We start from the raw sequence: 16,353 nt of genomic DNA, 5'->3' as shown, positions 1-16,353 counted from the left end.
TCAGAATTAGGCAGAATATAAATCACTAATAAATTTATATAGAGAAAAAATATATACATGCTGATTTTGTCCAGTTATACTTAGAAATGTACCCATATGCATGTACACAAACATATGCACAGAAATAATAATGTTTATCTCAAGGTATGACTGTGAAATGTAAATGAGGTTACATCAAGTGCACCAGAGTGCCAGGCACATAAAAGGTTAGCTTTTGATTATGTATTACATATTTTTAATAGTAGATATTACTATCTATACATATATTTGAATCAGATTCATGTGAATATTCATCATCAAAGCAAAATTTCCTTTTCAGTCTCTATGCAGAGCATCATGGAAATTCTGATATATGGGAGCCAATAAAAGAAGCAGTAGTATAGAGTGTGTTGTTACAGCACAGAAGGGAAATCCTGCTGGTAGAAAGCTGGTAAACAAAGCTTTCCAGACGTCCTTGCTTGAGAGAGAAGACCTGGATGTGGAGAGGGTTGAGCTGTTGAGAACTACTCTAGGAAAAATCAGTCTCCAAACAGTCCGAAGAAGGTGTCCCTAAAGTTACTGAGTAAGGGGGAGGGGTTGCTATCCCTCAGTAGCCTTGGAAGGGAGAGCCCCCAGAGTCCTGGGGAGTTTAAATCAGCCAGAAAATCCTGCAGAGGCTATTAATCCACCAAAGTCAAATAGCTTGGAGAAAATCTGATTAACTCCACCTCTCCAGATGGGCTCTAAAGTGAGATGTATATCTGGTTGCTGAGACTCAAACAAGGTGGAGAAACAGAGAGGTGAGATGAAGAAAAAAATAGGAAGAGGGAGCAAGAAGTGTTGGATACCTGTGGGTACATTTTGACCCTGACATTGATTTGGAGCAAGTTACAAGCTCTAGAAACTCAGCTTAGAAAATGTGAATAAAACTGTCTCCTGTCCACTTGGAGGAAAGCTATTTTTCTTCTCTTCCAAAAGGGTGCCGGAGAGGACAGCTCCCTCTTGACCCTGGAAACTATTTAAGAATTCTTTCCTGTGTTTTTCTGCTGCAGTGACCCTGGATGGGGACTTCCTCTATCCACCAGACTTCTTTTTGAAAGCCTCTCCTTTCCTTCCGGAACCAAATATTGTAACTTCAGAGTTCTAAAGAAATTCAGTGATCTGGCTCAACTCTTCCCTTTTGAAATGATAAACTGAGATCAGAAGCACATCTGAACTGGGATCCAGGGTGTTTTACACACTTAACGACTATGTTCTGTAAATGGTAGGATTTTGAGAGGCCTCAAGAGATTAACTCCGTAACCTCCCTCACCCCGCACCGAACGCTCATAAAGACTCTGGGGCCCCGGGAAAAGGGGGAAGCGGATGTCGCCCAGCACTCGAAGCGTTAAACTCAACCCAAGGTCTAACACGCGATTGGCCAAATACCGGGAGAAGATCTGGTTTTCGCAGCCGCGGGCCAATGAACACCTCGAGTGGGAGGGTTTGAAGATACTAAGGAGTTTTCCCCCCTTTTCTTTCCCCTCTCCACCCCCTCCTATCGGCCATCGCCCCCTGCCCGCCCCTCCATCCACTACCCCGTCAGTTTGTTAAATTAATGCAGTAAGAAAGTCTGAAGATCTGGAGGAGTCCTGGCCAAAGGAAGATGGGCGAGCCCAGAGAACCGCGATGCATCTGAAACCCTGGGCTCCTGAGCCCCTCGGGGTAGCCATGGACCCTAGCAGCCCCTGAAACTTGCCCTGGGCTCTCTCCCGCCTGCAATCCTAAGCAATGGGACACCTTTCCTTCAGCGATCATAACTTATTCTGCGGGGACCAGAGAACAGGGATTGCACAGCGACAGCAGACCGGAACGGAGACAGGGGAGCAAGATTCTGGGACTCGGTCGCGATGCGCCAGCCTGGCACACTCTGCGAGATTTAACTGAAGGCTGCGCCGTCCACCGCTTTCCCCTTGCCCCTGACCCCCTCAGGCCAGCCCAGAGCCATCAAGCCTTGCTGCGTCTACCCAAGATGCTCGCCCAATCTAAAGGTCCGCGGCCAGCCCTCTGATCTCCACAGAAGAATTTTGCCCTTTCACGGAGCTGGCCGTTTAAACAGAAAAACAGGGGTAAAAAAAAAAAAAAAAGAAAATATACCCACCCCCAAACGTGCCTCCCCAGCGCCGCAGGGAGCCAACAGACACGCTGGAGTTTAACAAACAGCAATACTCTTCGCGCTCCTGAAAAGCGGGGCTGGACGCTCTCCGTGGTGCTGAAACGCTACGCGGCCGCCGCTGTCCGTGGTACCTACAGCCTCCTCGCTCCAATTTCCCCTGAGGCTCTCTCTCCGCACCCCTATTCCTCACCTCCCCTTAACATCTGGATTATTTTTTCAATAGCTCTCGCTGGTTTTGTAAGTGCCAATTTGAAACATTTTTTTGCCCCCGTAACTCGTGGACTACAAAGCACAAGGAACTGAAAAATGTACAGCTTCAATACTCTTCGACTCTACCTTTGGGAGACCATTGTATTCTTCAGGTATGCAATTTTCTACTGACCATATCGCTCTGTTAGAAATGGGGGGAAGGAGTACAGACGCTTGACTCTGCCCGTGGTCCCATCATTTGGGGGAGGGGGTTGCTGTGTATCGCTGCAATCGGGTCCTTCCATCCCCCGCCCCCTTCTCCCCTCCCACCCCCCGCCCGCAGGGTGTCTGGCTTGTGCGTGGAGGTCTGAGACAGTCTCAGCTCTGGCAGCTGTTTGCCTGTTTCTTGCGGTTTGTTTGTACTTCTGCCTGCTACACCCCGACATTGGTTCCCGGACCCCTGTGCATATTAGCTTTCACTCGGTTGAGGACTTTAAGGGAAAGCTTTAGGAGTTACTCAGTTTAATTAGGACTGCATTCTCTGTAACCGCAGTGCCGAAAACCTCAGCTCTCCCGTCTGGGAGCCAAGTGACAACTAGCGGTGATAGGGAAGGTTGCACTCCAACTCGCTGGACACAAAACATACCATTTTCTATCCTTTTTGTTGTTGTTTTCTTTTTTTCTGCGGGGGATAGGGAGGCGTTTACTGAGGCTTAGTGCTAGGAAACAAGAGAGTTATGACCTCCGTTTGTAAAGCCCTGAACTTGGGTGCAGAATGAATTTAAGAACAGATACTGTGAAACGTTCCCCCTATCAAACTTTGACTCCTTCCTTTCCCCTACCCACCTTTACAAACTACTCTGTTAGCAGCAGATCTTGAACTAATGGATAATGCCTCTTTGTTTTGTTTCTTAATTTATCCCTATCCTTGACTCTATAGCTGAGTTCCCCTATCCATTGTCTCCTACGTTAAATTTTTCCTGCCTACAGGCTTGGCATTCTTGTCTTAGTACAAGTGAAAAGTGAAAAATCATCTCTTTAGGAAGTATTGAAATAGATGGGCCTTTTGTAAGTGAGTGAATCATGCCATCTTCAGAGATGGTTATGATAAATTCCATTTATATGAATTGAAAAAAATTATTCTTCTTCCACAGCTTGCAGGGATCATTAATCTTCCTCATTTTAGATGCCTGCTTCTCATGTTTTACCATGGCATTGGATTAAAAGACATTTGAAAAACCCCACTACAGTTGTTTCAAATAACTCAGTGACCACCAAATATTATCCTCTCCCATCATAAAACAGCAAATAATTCTTTTTTAATGCATTGCGTAAAAATTGTTTGTTTGATTACTCCATTGATTTGTCTATTAAATGAATGACACCTCCCCCCAAAATTGTAAATTTCTATATGTAAGTCTCTCTCTCTTTATGTCTTTCTGTCCAGATGAAGACAAGATCCCCCTCTTCTCTGAGGTACCCAAAGTTCCAGTTCTACAGTTTCTAATCTCTGGTTTGAATAATTAGTTGTTAGGTCACTATCCTGACCACAGCTCACAATGTATATAGTCAAGTTGTCAGGTAGAATGAAAAAAGTACTGTAGTTCAAGGCCTTGTAAATTTTACCTACTTTAAAGCAGAAAGTGTCCTCTTAATACTATCTGATCCTGTCCCCCCTTTGTACCTGGTAGAACTGTGAAATGCTGTAGAGATGGGGTACTTGGTAACATTTGTATGCAAATTGATTCTCTGTTTGTCTTACCAAGACAGAACTGAACCAGAGAGATTAAAGAGCAAATTAATAGGACCAAGCACATCGTTCTACCCCCTCCACACTCCTTTTTTTCTTGATGAACAGTATGCAATGCTGATTTTCCATTCCCAGACATTGTCTTTCACAAAAAGGAGACTCATTCTAAAAGGTCTGCATTGTAATCATTTTGATAAGGTTACGAATCTACTGCTGCATTAATTCTTCAATAAACTAGTAGTGGCCTATCAGGAAGCATCAGTTTACATCTCTGTCCCCTACATGTGTGAAGGCACACATGAGCTTCAATGGACGTAAGACACAATTCCATGTGTTTATCAGGAAAAAAATGAGTCACAACTATAGCAGGCTGGAAAAGCAGTGGTGCCATGGCACTTTCAAAATACAGGAATAGATACTTCATTTGAGGAGCAACTCCATTTCAGAACCATAAATATGGGGAATTGAACCAGGGGAGTACCCTAAGCAATTTTTTCAGACAGACGAAAGAAAATAAAAGGTCAGAAGGAGGCAAACTGAGTCGAATGTCTTTCTTCAATGGGTATTTTCATTTCTCACTCTTTTATTTTTTTCAAATTTTAGATGAAAATAGAGAAGTATTAAAACCTGGAGACTTATTAAAATGGGTAAATGGGTGCTGGCAGCTCCCTAGCAGTCCCCGGATGAATACCCCCTTCTTCCCTAAGGCGCTGCGTTGGGATGAACCAATCCAACTGTCCCAGGCACTCCTTAGATTAAGATATGCCAGCTGCCCACCTTGTTGAAAAAACGTGGGGGCTCAGAAAACACTCACTAACAGAGGGGCTGCTGCTGCAACCTATAAGCAATGAAATGGCAAAAAATGATAGCAAAACAAACAGAACAACAACTGAAGAGAGTACAGACAGAATCTCATGTGATGCCAACACAGAGAACGAATCAAAGCCTTAGAAAGGGAGACTTGGGGTCCTAGGAGACCAACAGCATTGCGGCGCTCATCAGCTGTGTCCCTATAAGAAAAAAGAGGTGATTTGGCAGAAGTTCCTGCTCTGGTTTTTGTAAAGCCTGAGGTTCTAAAATACTGCAGGTGGCATTCTAGAATTCAATAAACTAAATTTTTTTCTCATTTGGGAGATGGAGTCTTATATCCAGACAAACCAAAATAACAGACAAAAACATTTTGTTGTGATGATGGGAACACATTCCTTTCAAACCATCTTTCAAGCCAGAGGTAACTTGGCTTTAATCCCCAGAGCCCTTACAGAGGCTTTTGTCCAGGATAGGTCTGGTAGGACCCCAGAATTCTTTTGCTTTATCAACAAGTCAAATAGACCCACAATAAATAGCATTTCTCCACTTCTACACTATTGGCATTTTGAACTGGACGATTCTTTGCTACGAAGGCTGTCCTGTGCGCTGTAGGATGTTTAGTAGCTTCCCTTCCCCTCCCACCTCCAGTCATGACAATCAAAAATATCTCCAGACATGGCCGGGAGGGCAGGAAAAGGAGACTCAATTGCCCAAGTTTTGATCTGCCATTTGAAATGACCAAATTTTTAATGCTTTGCTTTAACATCTGAGTTATAATAAGGAAGTTAAAATAAGAAATTCCAGCTTCCTTTAGAAAAATGTCCCCAAGGAGATATACAAACCCTCCCAGTGAAACAAAAAAAAAAAAAGGGACCTAGCTTGTGCTTCAGAAGGGAATAAAGAGAGGAAGATAGATGTAGTTTAATCTATGGGTGGCTCTCCCAAAACATGATCAGGTTTTCTTCATGGGCCCCTTCCATCTCCCATTCCAGTAAGATGGTATTTCGCACAGGTTTTGTATTAAATATGGTACTCATTTACCAAGAAAAGTCATTAGAGCTTGAAGGGGAGATGTTTCAAACACACTAGGATCAAAAGGAACATGATAAGCACATTGTTTTATACTGCAGTCCTAAAAATAACTACCCAGTTGAAAAGTAAATAAACTTCCCTTGAGGTGGCCCTTCTGGCAGCTGGGTCTCTGAGCTTGTCAAGAAGGGCAGATGGGGGGCTGGGGATGTGGCCAGTGGTAGAATGCTTGCCTAGCACACGTGAGGCACTGGGTTCTAACCTTAGCTTCACATAAAAATGAAATTAAGATATTGTGTCCACTTGCAACTAAAAAATAAATATTTTTTTAAAAGAGGGCAGACGACCATCTTGATCTTTTTCTCTTGGTGACATAGTTATACCCTGCCTTGAGTCTTACTTGCTGCATTTTTGATACTGCGGAAAGTGTCTAAGAGCTTCTGAAATAGGCCAAGGACTTTTTCCTAAGGAAAGGGGAGGCTGCTGGGCAAGTTTGCATCAGGACCAACAAAAAATGTCAATCAGTACACCCTCCTTTTGGGTTTAGAAACCTTAACAGGGGTGGGTGGGGGGAGTCATTTTTTTCCTTCCCAAGTGTCAGCCTGGACAGGGACCCAAGGCTAGTAAATGGAGTTATGGATCAGCACACGAACATCTGCACATCTGCCAAACTGGTAATGACCTATCAGGGGACATTTAGGGAATTTGTGTTTGAGACTATCTTATGAAAGAGGTTGTGACTATATGGTGCCGTGAAAGAGCAGTGTGGCTGTGACCTGAGAGCCCCTGCTTCTAGAGCCAGCTCTGCTCCCATCCTACAGCTTGGCCATAACAAGCTTCTTCCACGGTGAGGACTCAGTTTGCAATTCAAATGACTGAATCCAACCCTTGTAAGCCCCCTTCGGCCTCTGGCATGCTCTTTATCAAAGACAGGGCCCCAGACCCACAAAGGCTCAGGATGAATTGGTTCTAGTGGTGGCCCTGCCTTCATTTCTTCACCAGACACTTACTTAGCATGTGCAGTCCAAAGCTAGGCTCTCTGCAGGGCAGATGTCACAGTCCCTGTCCTTGCAGAAAAGGAGACACTTCTTCCTTTAAAGCTACACTAAAAGCGTCCTTCTCCTTCTTCAGAAGGCCCACAGAGCTCTCCTCCAGGCAGCCTGTGCGTGCGTCCTGCAACAGCGTCACATTTATGTGGGCGTCATTAACTTTATTTCCTTCATCAGCTGGCAGAAGCCAGAATGATTTTTAAGATGGATGGCACTGTCTCCCCGCATGGCCATCTTGATTCTATTCGCGGGTTTTAAAGTACGCGTTAGGAAAAGCCGCACTGGCCCAAAGGCCGCAGACCCAGGATCTAGAATTTAGCTGAGTGTGACCTTGAGAAGGTTCTATGACCTTTCCGGCCCTCAATTTCCCCACCTGTAAAATGAAAGGATTTGATCAATCACTCTCTCTGAAATTATTTTTAGCTGTATCGTTTTAATTACTACCAAAAAATATATAGCCATACCAAGGTATATCCCAGGTCAAGACCTGAAAGAATTGAGAACTTCACAAAGCCACTTCACTCTTTGGAGGATTATCCTAACCTGGAGATGATTACTGACAGATACTATAAATGTGTCAATTTCCCCCAAGAAAAGCTTAGAATATTGAGAAAATGTGACACCTGATCACTGTGTTCAGTCTGAAAAAAATGATGCAAGACAGACAGACCAAAGTTTCATACTTCCTATCAATGATTCTTCTTAGCATGACTACTCCACAAAGCCTATGCTTTAGAAATTTATTTACTAAATCCCATTCAGTATTAACTTATTTTTCCATCTTTATTAATCAAAGGCATACATAACTGCCATAAATACCAAATATCACAGCATAATGCCACTCCATTGACCTAAGAAGAAACAAAACTAAAGACATGTGATGCTTTTGAAATAATCCATAAAGCTTTGCCAGATGTAAACATGCAGTCTGTCAGTCTTTGGCTTGTTTAAGATGGATTCTGAGTCCTCATTACTATTTCATGCACCTCCTAGGTGCCCAGGGACCCCATATTGGGAAACATTAGATTTATTCTATGTAACTACAAGAGAAGAATTGGTAGATTTTTTTTAAATGCATACACATAAATTCTGGCTCAATGTAATTCAGAACTTTCTGGTAGCTCTGTCAAATGGTGCAAAGGGCTTCCTCAGTGGTAGTGAAGGTTCCTGTCAGTGGAAGTGTGCAAACAGAGACTGGAAATCTGCTTCCCAGGAGAAGCCTAGAAGAAATCCTTCTTTTGTAAATTGAGGTTTATCATTTGCTGCAGAAGAATAAATAAAATGCAGGTTAGTGACAAACCTTCACAGTGCTAATGCTCCCCATTCCCTTATTCCCAAATGACCATCTGATGGGTATAAACTGACTTTTAAAGCATACCATCAACACATCCTCTCTGGGTATTTTTTTAATTTTTTTAAAAAAAACAAACTGGGCAATAAACATACACAATGTGACAAAGAATTATTAAGAGGAAATCACCACGGTTATGGAAAAGCCTGGTTTTAAGAAATGAGAAGCACCTCAGCATAAGCCAGAAGGATCCACCGGAAAATGCAAAGATCCAAGGACGAACCCTCAGACCTGGTCAGTCCTCAGGACTCTATGCTGAACTCCAGCCGGCTCCCCTGAAGCAACCTCCGCTAAGCCTAACACAACCCAAAACACCATAGGGGGAGCCAGCAAATCCATTCAGAGAGCACATTGAAGGAAACAAAGCTAACAGGGCCCAGGCTTTGTACCGCAGGCCCTTCTGAGGGCTGCCCAGACCCCAGAGCTTTTCAAACTCTGTATAAAGGAGCCCTTTGTGGTTTCCTGAAGTTGAGATTGTCCGAGTCTCCCGAGGCTAATTCAGTGCAATTAGATTACCACTCTCCGCCTTTGAATTCGGCTGTTTTTCAGTGTCCGTGGCTAAATGAGTTTACCATCTTAACAGGGAACTGCCAACAAACGTTAATCCCAGCCGTGAAATGGGCAATGGCTCCTGGGCAGCATTCTGTCTAGCCCCGTAGACGGGAGACCCCCAGGCACAGAGAGAAGAAGCCTCAGCTCCCCTCTGGGTACATTCTCGACTTACCCACCTGTCCCGCACCAGATATCACACTGTCCTTTGGAGTCTCGGGGCAGCAAAAGGTCTAGAAAGTTCTACAATTCAGTAGTCCCTCACTGTGAGGGGTTTGTCAAAAAGACAGTTTCCCCAAAATTTTCTAAGAGGGTAAAATATTCTTATTACAAAAATAACAATAAATACAATAAATGAGAGGACAGGAGCAAACCGTTGGAGGTGATGGATATGTTTATGGCATAGATTGTGAAGATGATTTCACTTAACTCCAGACTCGTCAAGTTCTCTACATTAAATATGAACAGCTTCTTATATGTCAATCATATCTCAATAAGTGATTTTAGAAATTCATCAAAGTCAGGGCCGGAGGTGTAAGCATTTGTCTAGCATGGGCAAGGCCCCGGATTTGATCTTCAACACTGCAAAATATTCTAAAATTAATAAATAAAGTAAAATACAGATTTGTAAATTGTTGAAACAGAATTTCCCAGAATGAGAACAGAAAAACCTGCAAGGTCAAGAGGAGTCCCTAAGTCAGTGCTTTCCAAACTCCTGTGTGCATGGGAATCACAGAGAGTGTAACAAAGACGCAGCTGCTGGCAGAGTCGGCCTGGGGAGCCTGAGAATCTGCATTTCTGACAGCTCTCAGGGGGTGCTAATACTAGGCTTGAGCAGAAAGACTCTAAATAACCCTGACCAAAACCCTGACATAAATCGACCCTTTTATTTTTTAGAGGAAGAGAGGATACATGAATCCCTCAAGGTCATGAAGTGACAGGACCCTCAAAGTCATGCCCCAGACATGGCACACGTAGCATTTGTATACTGGTCCCTATGCCCCGACTACCATTGCACTTTCCTTCCTTCAGTTCTCTCAAACACCGTCAGTCTCATAAATATTAACCCTTGCACATCAAGAGGACTCCTCAGGGAGCTAGCTCCATCCCTGAACTGGTTCTGGTCCCTGAAGACCTAGTAAACCAAAAGCTCTCCTTTACTTAGCTAGGAACTTTGTGTGAGAGAAGGACCACCCAAGGAATCAACCTTTAATCCAGGACTCCTGGGGCCTTGGGTCATAGCAGTGAGGGCCTGCCTGGATCAACAGAGGAGGTGAATCAAGATAGTCAGAAGAAGGAAGTCTTTTTTTTTTCTCCAAGGAGCTCACTTACAAGCCTTCCTGTGCACACTGTACCATCAACCTTGCATAACAGGAGGATTGCTTAGGACTCCCAGATGTCCAGATGCCACTGTCCCATTTATCTGATCTCAGGACCGTGTCCTTCTTTCTTTACCCCTTTGTCTGCCCTTCTACAAAGCATGTTAGTATCTTACACACCAAATAGATTAACTGCCGTGGTCTCCAGCTTTTGGATAGCTGCGTGTTTATTGCTACACACTGCACTCTGCAATCCTCCCCAGCTCCACAGAACTGCGGCAAGGCCACCACAACCCTGGCTGCCAGGCAGATCTACTGTACTCTTACCAAAGCTCTTTATGGGTTAGAGTATCCCATAGCTCCAAGCCCATCACCTTGAAAAGTAGACAGCAGACTGTGGTCACTGTGCCCATTTTAGAGCTGAGAAAACTGAGGTTTGGAGAGGAAAAGTGATTTTCCACTTGGTAATCATAAGTAACCAGGCTGTTAATCTCACAGTAAAGCCAGAATTCAAATACAGATTTCCTTGCTCCCAACCCACCACACTGAAATATGTCTGTGTGTGTCTGTGTGTGTGTATGTATACAGTATATCTATATAGATAGATGTACGCTGATAGATCTATCAATATGGAGAGATAGATCATATAGGTGGATATACACTGATACACACCCACACTCTGCAGCTCCTGTGAACTGCTACAGACATCAAGAAAACAGTCCCCTCTCTCTACCAGTGGGCCAAAGAGGTGGAAAGAAGATTAGGAGAGGAGAGCGGGAATTTCCCATGAGGACTTTGGTTTGAGAGAGCCATGGTCTTCCTGTTTTTAACTAGAAAGGCCTTTCTTCCTGTGTTCTCCTTCTTTTTTTAATTTTTCAGTTGTTGATGGGCCTTTATTTTATTCATTTATTTATATACGGTGCTGAGAATGGAACCCAGTGTCTCATACATGGGAGGAATGTGCTCTACCACTGAGCTACACCTCAGCCCTCTTGATCATTCTTAATGGTAAAATATACGCATACTGTTTAAAGAAATTCTAATACTATATTTAAGCCCAAAACCCACTTTGATAATGACCTCCAGGACCCTCCAACTGTTATCCCTCTCTATCATTTTTATTCATATCCATTATACACTACATACAAATACATGTGTGTATAGCCACACACACACACACACACACACACAAACACACACACTCATTTCTTGAACTCACTTTGCCAACATAATTCCACAGTTTGTTCTGCTCTTGTTTCTGTGTGTCTTGAGAAGCCTTACCTGTTGAGGTACCTCATTCCTTTAGCCACTGCAGAGTATTTTATGCTTTGGAGGTCTAATTGTATTCTGCCATCTCCCTATTGATAGACATTTATACATTTTTTTCCCTAATTTTTCCACTGCAATCCATGCTACAGTAGTCACGGTGCACATGCATCTTTGTGAACACATGTGGCATTTCTCTAGGCAGATAACAGAAACAAGAAATGGAGTTGCTGAGGCACAGAACGTATGTATCTTTTATGTTAATAGATAGCACAGGCAGCCAAATATCCCTTTCTTCCTGAGCCTTCTCTTCTGTCCTTCTCATGTTGACCCAGCTCAGCCCAGACTGCAATGACTCACCAGTAATAATCCTTAGTACTTATTGAATATTTATGGAATCCTGGGTACTGAAACTAACAACATCATATGCCTCATCTCATAATTCTCACACACACACACACACACAAAAACTGAGATGTAAATAGCATTATGTTCCCATTTTATAGGCAACAAAATGAAGATACCAACAGGTCACATAACTTGATCAAGGTGAGACAACTGGTAAGAGGCAGAGCCAAGATTGAAAACCAAGTCTGACTCTAGAAATCACTCTTTTAATTGTTCCGCTGCCATCACAACTCCACAAATGAAGCAGAGTAGAAGGGGGAGGAGCCTGAGGTGGATGAGGAAGTTTGCCTGGTGGAGATGAGTTTGCCTCTCCGGGTAATAAAGAGCTCATCTCTTCCAGCTTGTTCTAGGTTATGACAAACCTAAGAGGCATCTATAATAGACGTGTGTTTCCTATCTTCACCCTTTGCACAGAATTTCACTAACTTTCACACCTATCACAAAGGCATCTATGCAGAGCTCAGTCAAAAGGTGGAGATGATTTACTACATGGCTTCTTTTCTTCTCTGCCCCAGCTGCCTTGTGGACAAAACCATTCAATTGAAAGAGCTATTTAGGATTATGGGAGAAAACTTCTGAGTTGGGAAGTCAGGAAGAGGGACAGCATTGCCTCTGGCTCAGGAACCCAATTTTTCACATTTTTTATTGGTGCATTATAGTGGTACATAACAGTTACATCTTCATTCATACACACAACCTAACAATACAATTTGGCCAATATTAATCCCCAATACATCCCCCTTTCTCCCCTCCTCCTTCCCCTGGTTCCTTTCCTCTATTCTACTGGTCAACCTTTGGTTTTCATGACCAGGAACAGAATTTTTTTAACTATTGGTCCCTTGTACTCAGATCAAGGATCTGTCAGTCTCACCACTAACCTTACAAACACAGGACTAAGTAACCCCAGTCTCCCTTTATCTTCTGTATGAGAGGTCAGAGAGTCAGTCCCATCCCCAGTGCCAGAGATCCCACCACATGTCCAAGATGGCCACTCCCAAGGCAGACCCAATGGGCACCTCAGAACTTGTCTAGAGCAGGAAGCCTCACCCAGTCCAGATGTGTCAGGGTGAGGACAAAGGGGGAGGGAGCAAGGACCAAGCCAGTCTTCCTTTATGACCACGAGCATCACTCTAGATGTGGGACCCTGGACCATGCTGTCTCAGACACCGGTTTTCAGTAGCTTTCTGACTGATACCAGAGATACCTTCCAACACGTCCCTAGCAGACCTGTTGCTAATAGAAGAAAAAAATACAGTTAGAAATAAAGTCTCCCAATATCAACTCTTGAAATAGACCTGCTGGCTTTTTATTTTGTTTTCCTGTCTTTTGGTTTGTGACATTATAAATATTACACTTGTTTGCCGTAAAATATTAAAACAACATAGGGAGAAATGTTTCAAAACAAAATACACTGAATTTTATTCCCTAGGATAAATCATTTAACAGTTGGATATTCATGCTCCCAGATGACTGGAATAACATAATAATAACCCAAATCATGTGCCTGATGCCATTCTAGAAGTTGAGTGACTCTGAACCCATGCTGATCCTCAGAACAGTCCCATAAAGCACACAGTATTCTTCATCCCATTGTAGGGAGGAAGTTGAAGAATTTCCCAAGGATCATCCAGCCTGGAAGTAGCAGTGTGGCTCCAGGAACCATTTTTAACTTCTGTGCTACAGTAATAAGCCATTTGTGCTGTTACCAAAAAAAAAAAAAAAAGCTGGGGGAATTACTCTAAACACCGTGTTCTTCGTCTTCCTTTTATCACTCAGCAATACCTTGTCACATACATACAGATGCATCCCATGCCTCTTGTAGCCATGCTGCCCTTCTCCTGAGAACACCGGGTTTGAGAATAACACAAAACTCAACTTGCCACCCTTGCAACCCCCATCTCTATTTCCAGCTGCTTTACTTCACACAAACCAAATTCCAACCCAAAAACGGATTTCTCATTGTCTGTAAGTCTCACCTCTGTGCTTGCAGTGTTTCCTACCCCCACCATAAATCTGGAAACTCCCCTCCCTTCAATTCTGCCTAGAAAGACCTCTGAGCCAGCTCTGGTTTCAAGCTAATCTGATTTGGATCCACTTGCTTCCCGTAGGATCTTGGCAGTTGGCTCAACATTTTCTGAGCTTCAATTTCCTCATCTTAAAGACTAAGGATAATAACTTCACTGATAAATGATGAAGCTCCATTCCAAATGCTTTTCCTTAGCAGAACACAAGCCCTTAACCAGTGGTAATTCCCTCTCCATATCTCTGAGATCCCATGAATGTATGGAGACCCATCTCTAGCAACGCTTCCTTCTTGGTATCCCCTGGATTGCCACTGTCCCTTCCCACAATTGGTCACAGACTCTCCTTTCTATATTAAATCTCCTTGGAAATGTAGGTATTACTGTTGTTTCTTAGCTTGCTCAAAGTGACTTTCCATATATTTGTGGGGGGATTTGCAGCTCTCCTGATGGATTGTAAGCCTCTCAAAGGCTAAGAACTTCATGAATTCCTTGGTGCATGCGAAAGGCAAACAAGACAAGGGACATATTCCTGGTGCTTCCTACAGTCTTCAACTGGCTCCATTTCCTTTCACAAAGCATCATCCCAGTGGTTCATATATTTTAAACTCAGTGTTTCTTAACCAAATTCATTTGTCCCCATATGCCTGTTCCCGTCCTCCTCTTATTGGCTCTGCAGAAACCCAGGACCTGAAGAAATCCAACCCACTAATCCCGAAACTCTGCTGTGTCTTACCATGACCTCTTTTTGCTCCAAGAAATGAGTCCCAGTAAGAGAGTGCACTAACTATGGCAGCTCAGTCTTGGCTCTCTCAATGTTGCAGTGAGCAGTTCATCTCCATCCTTGCTGCCTGACAGGCTATGTCTGAACTTTAGGCCTTTCCAAATATCTGAGCCACTGCAGATAGGGTTGCTTCCCACGGTTAGCCAGGCCTGCAGAGAGGCCTCTTCCATAGGACAAGACAAACTTTCTAAAATGGCTTTATTTCTGCAAAAAAGCATGAATTTCATTGGAGGTAGTTTTATCACTGTGACCCAAAACATCTAGGAGAAGAGAAAAATTCTCCACAGGAGCCAAGAAAAAGATTGCATCATGCCCAGAGAGAGGGGGCTTGAAGGAACTCATAGAATTTGGAATGTAAAAAACCTATACCTCCTGAAAACTAGGCTGAGGAGGCTCAGGCGAAGCCGTGGTGCTCCATACTGCCTCAAAATTAGACCATCTGGAAATCGGAGCAAGATGTTCCTTTCCCTGCAGGCTCTCCCCTGACTTTGTGAGTCTCATCTTCCCCAGGCCTAAAATAAGATTGGACTAGGTAAAGGCTATGGGTCCTTCCGGCCATTGATGTGTAATCCTTAAGTTGAGTAGGATCACAGAAGACCCAGCAGTGGAAAACTATCTTGGGAATCAGTTATAATCTGAAATTCTAGTTACACCACTTACTAGGTATATGCCCTTGGAGCAAAATTGTTTTTAAGATTTCAAAGCCTCAGTTTTTCTTATCTATGGAATGGGAGTGACAGGTTACCCTAAGTGTTAAATGAGAGAAGAGTGTTGGCACAGCGTTTGGTGCATAACTGTACAAAATAGAAAACGCTGTTATTACTATAATTAAAATGGGCTGGGTGCAAAGTGTGGTTGAAGGTTTAAAGAAAGTCTGACTAATCTGTCTGGATCGAGCATATAGCAAAAAGTTGAAGACAATTTTGTAGAAAATCAGGACAATAGAGGATGTTTAATTCACCAGGTGGCCAAGAGTACCCACAGAACGATACCTGTGCAGGAACAAGGCTGGCAGGGGAGGCCTGCGGGATGATGCTGACCTCCAGGACATGGTGAGCAACTGTCCACCTGTTACTCAGGCTCAGCCCAGTTCTGCTCTGCCCTGTTCTCTCTCGGTGGATCTATCAACTAGAAGCCCAACTGAGAGTAGATAGTTTGTTCTAAGTTCTGAGGACAGAGGCATCGATGAACAAACAGAATAAGCAGGGTCCCTGCTCTCGTACAGCTTAAACTCTAGAAGGAGGTTCAGACAACTAAACAAATTGGGAAGCTAGAATTTCAGGGTCCGGTAAGTGCTATAAACTCAATACCACAGTAGAACAGGACAGAGAATTGTCCACCAGGGTCTACCCCTTGGCCAGGTACCTACACCTTTCAAACACAACTTTCTCTTTCTTCAGCCTTCTATCACAGGGAGTTAGAGGAGGCTGCTCTTTTTACAGGTGAGGAAACTGAACCCCTGAGAAAAATGACCATGAATATCACATGATCAGTCAGAGCCATGCCAGGTGACCTCATTCCAAGCAGAAAAGTCAAAAATATCCTGGGTGAATGATTAAATCAGGTGGGTGTGGGGAGAGCAAGTAGCAAAAGAGTATTATGGTAGGATCCCATTTTTACTTTTTTATATGGATTCATGTTCTCATACAAGGACAAAAACCTAGAGAAATGGACCCAGAACTGTTTATACTTTT

The 16,353-nt window shown here is 43.5% G+C and overlaps 1 protein-coding gene and 1 long non-coding RNA gene across 10 annotated transcripts in view; one reads left to right on the top strand and one right to left on the bottom strand.

The window, feature by feature from the left end:
- The first annotated feature begins 1,142 nt into the window (after window positions 1-1,142).
- Window positions 1,143-16,353, top strand: part of Glra1 (glycine receptor alpha 1) — an 80,542-nt gene continuing 65,331 nt past the window's right edge. Inside the window, exon 1 of one of the 2 annotated variants that reach the window (XM_005325472.4) lies at window positions 1,143-2,496. In XM_005325472.4, the coding sequence (XP_005325529.1) occupies window positions 2,441-2,496 (56 nt within the window). In that variant the 5' untranslated portion in view covers window positions 1,143-2,440. The remainder of the gene's footprint in view (window positions 2,497-16,353) is intronic. The other variant, XM_005325473.4, reaches the window with a different exon arrangement.
- Window positions 7,375-16,353, bottom strand: part of LOC144378036 (uncharacterized) — a 64,421-nt gene continuing 55,442 nt past the window's right edge. For 7 of the 8 annotated variants that reach the window (XR_013439506.1, XR_013439504.1, XR_013439517.1 and 4 more), the window contains one exon: window positions 12,041-13,087. This is a non-coding gene — a long non-coding RNA (uncharacterized LOC144378036). Of the gene's footprint in view, window positions 8,224-12,040; window positions 13,088-16,353 lie in introns of those variants that run through there. The other variant, XR_013439511.1, reaches the window with a different exon arrangement.

The sequence above is a fragment of the Ictidomys tridecemlineatus genome, chromosome 1, assembly GCF_052094955.1.
Source record: "Ictidomys tridecemlineatus isolate mIctTri1 chromosome 1, mIctTri1.hap1, whole genome shotgun sequence".
Classification (NCBI taxonomy): domain Eukaryota; kingdom Metazoa; phylum Chordata; class Mammalia; order Rodentia; family Sciuridae; genus Ictidomys; species Ictidomys tridecemlineatus.
The sequence above is the reverse complement of the archived record's forward strand: the minus strand, read 5'-3'. Positions and strand labels throughout refer to the sequence as shown.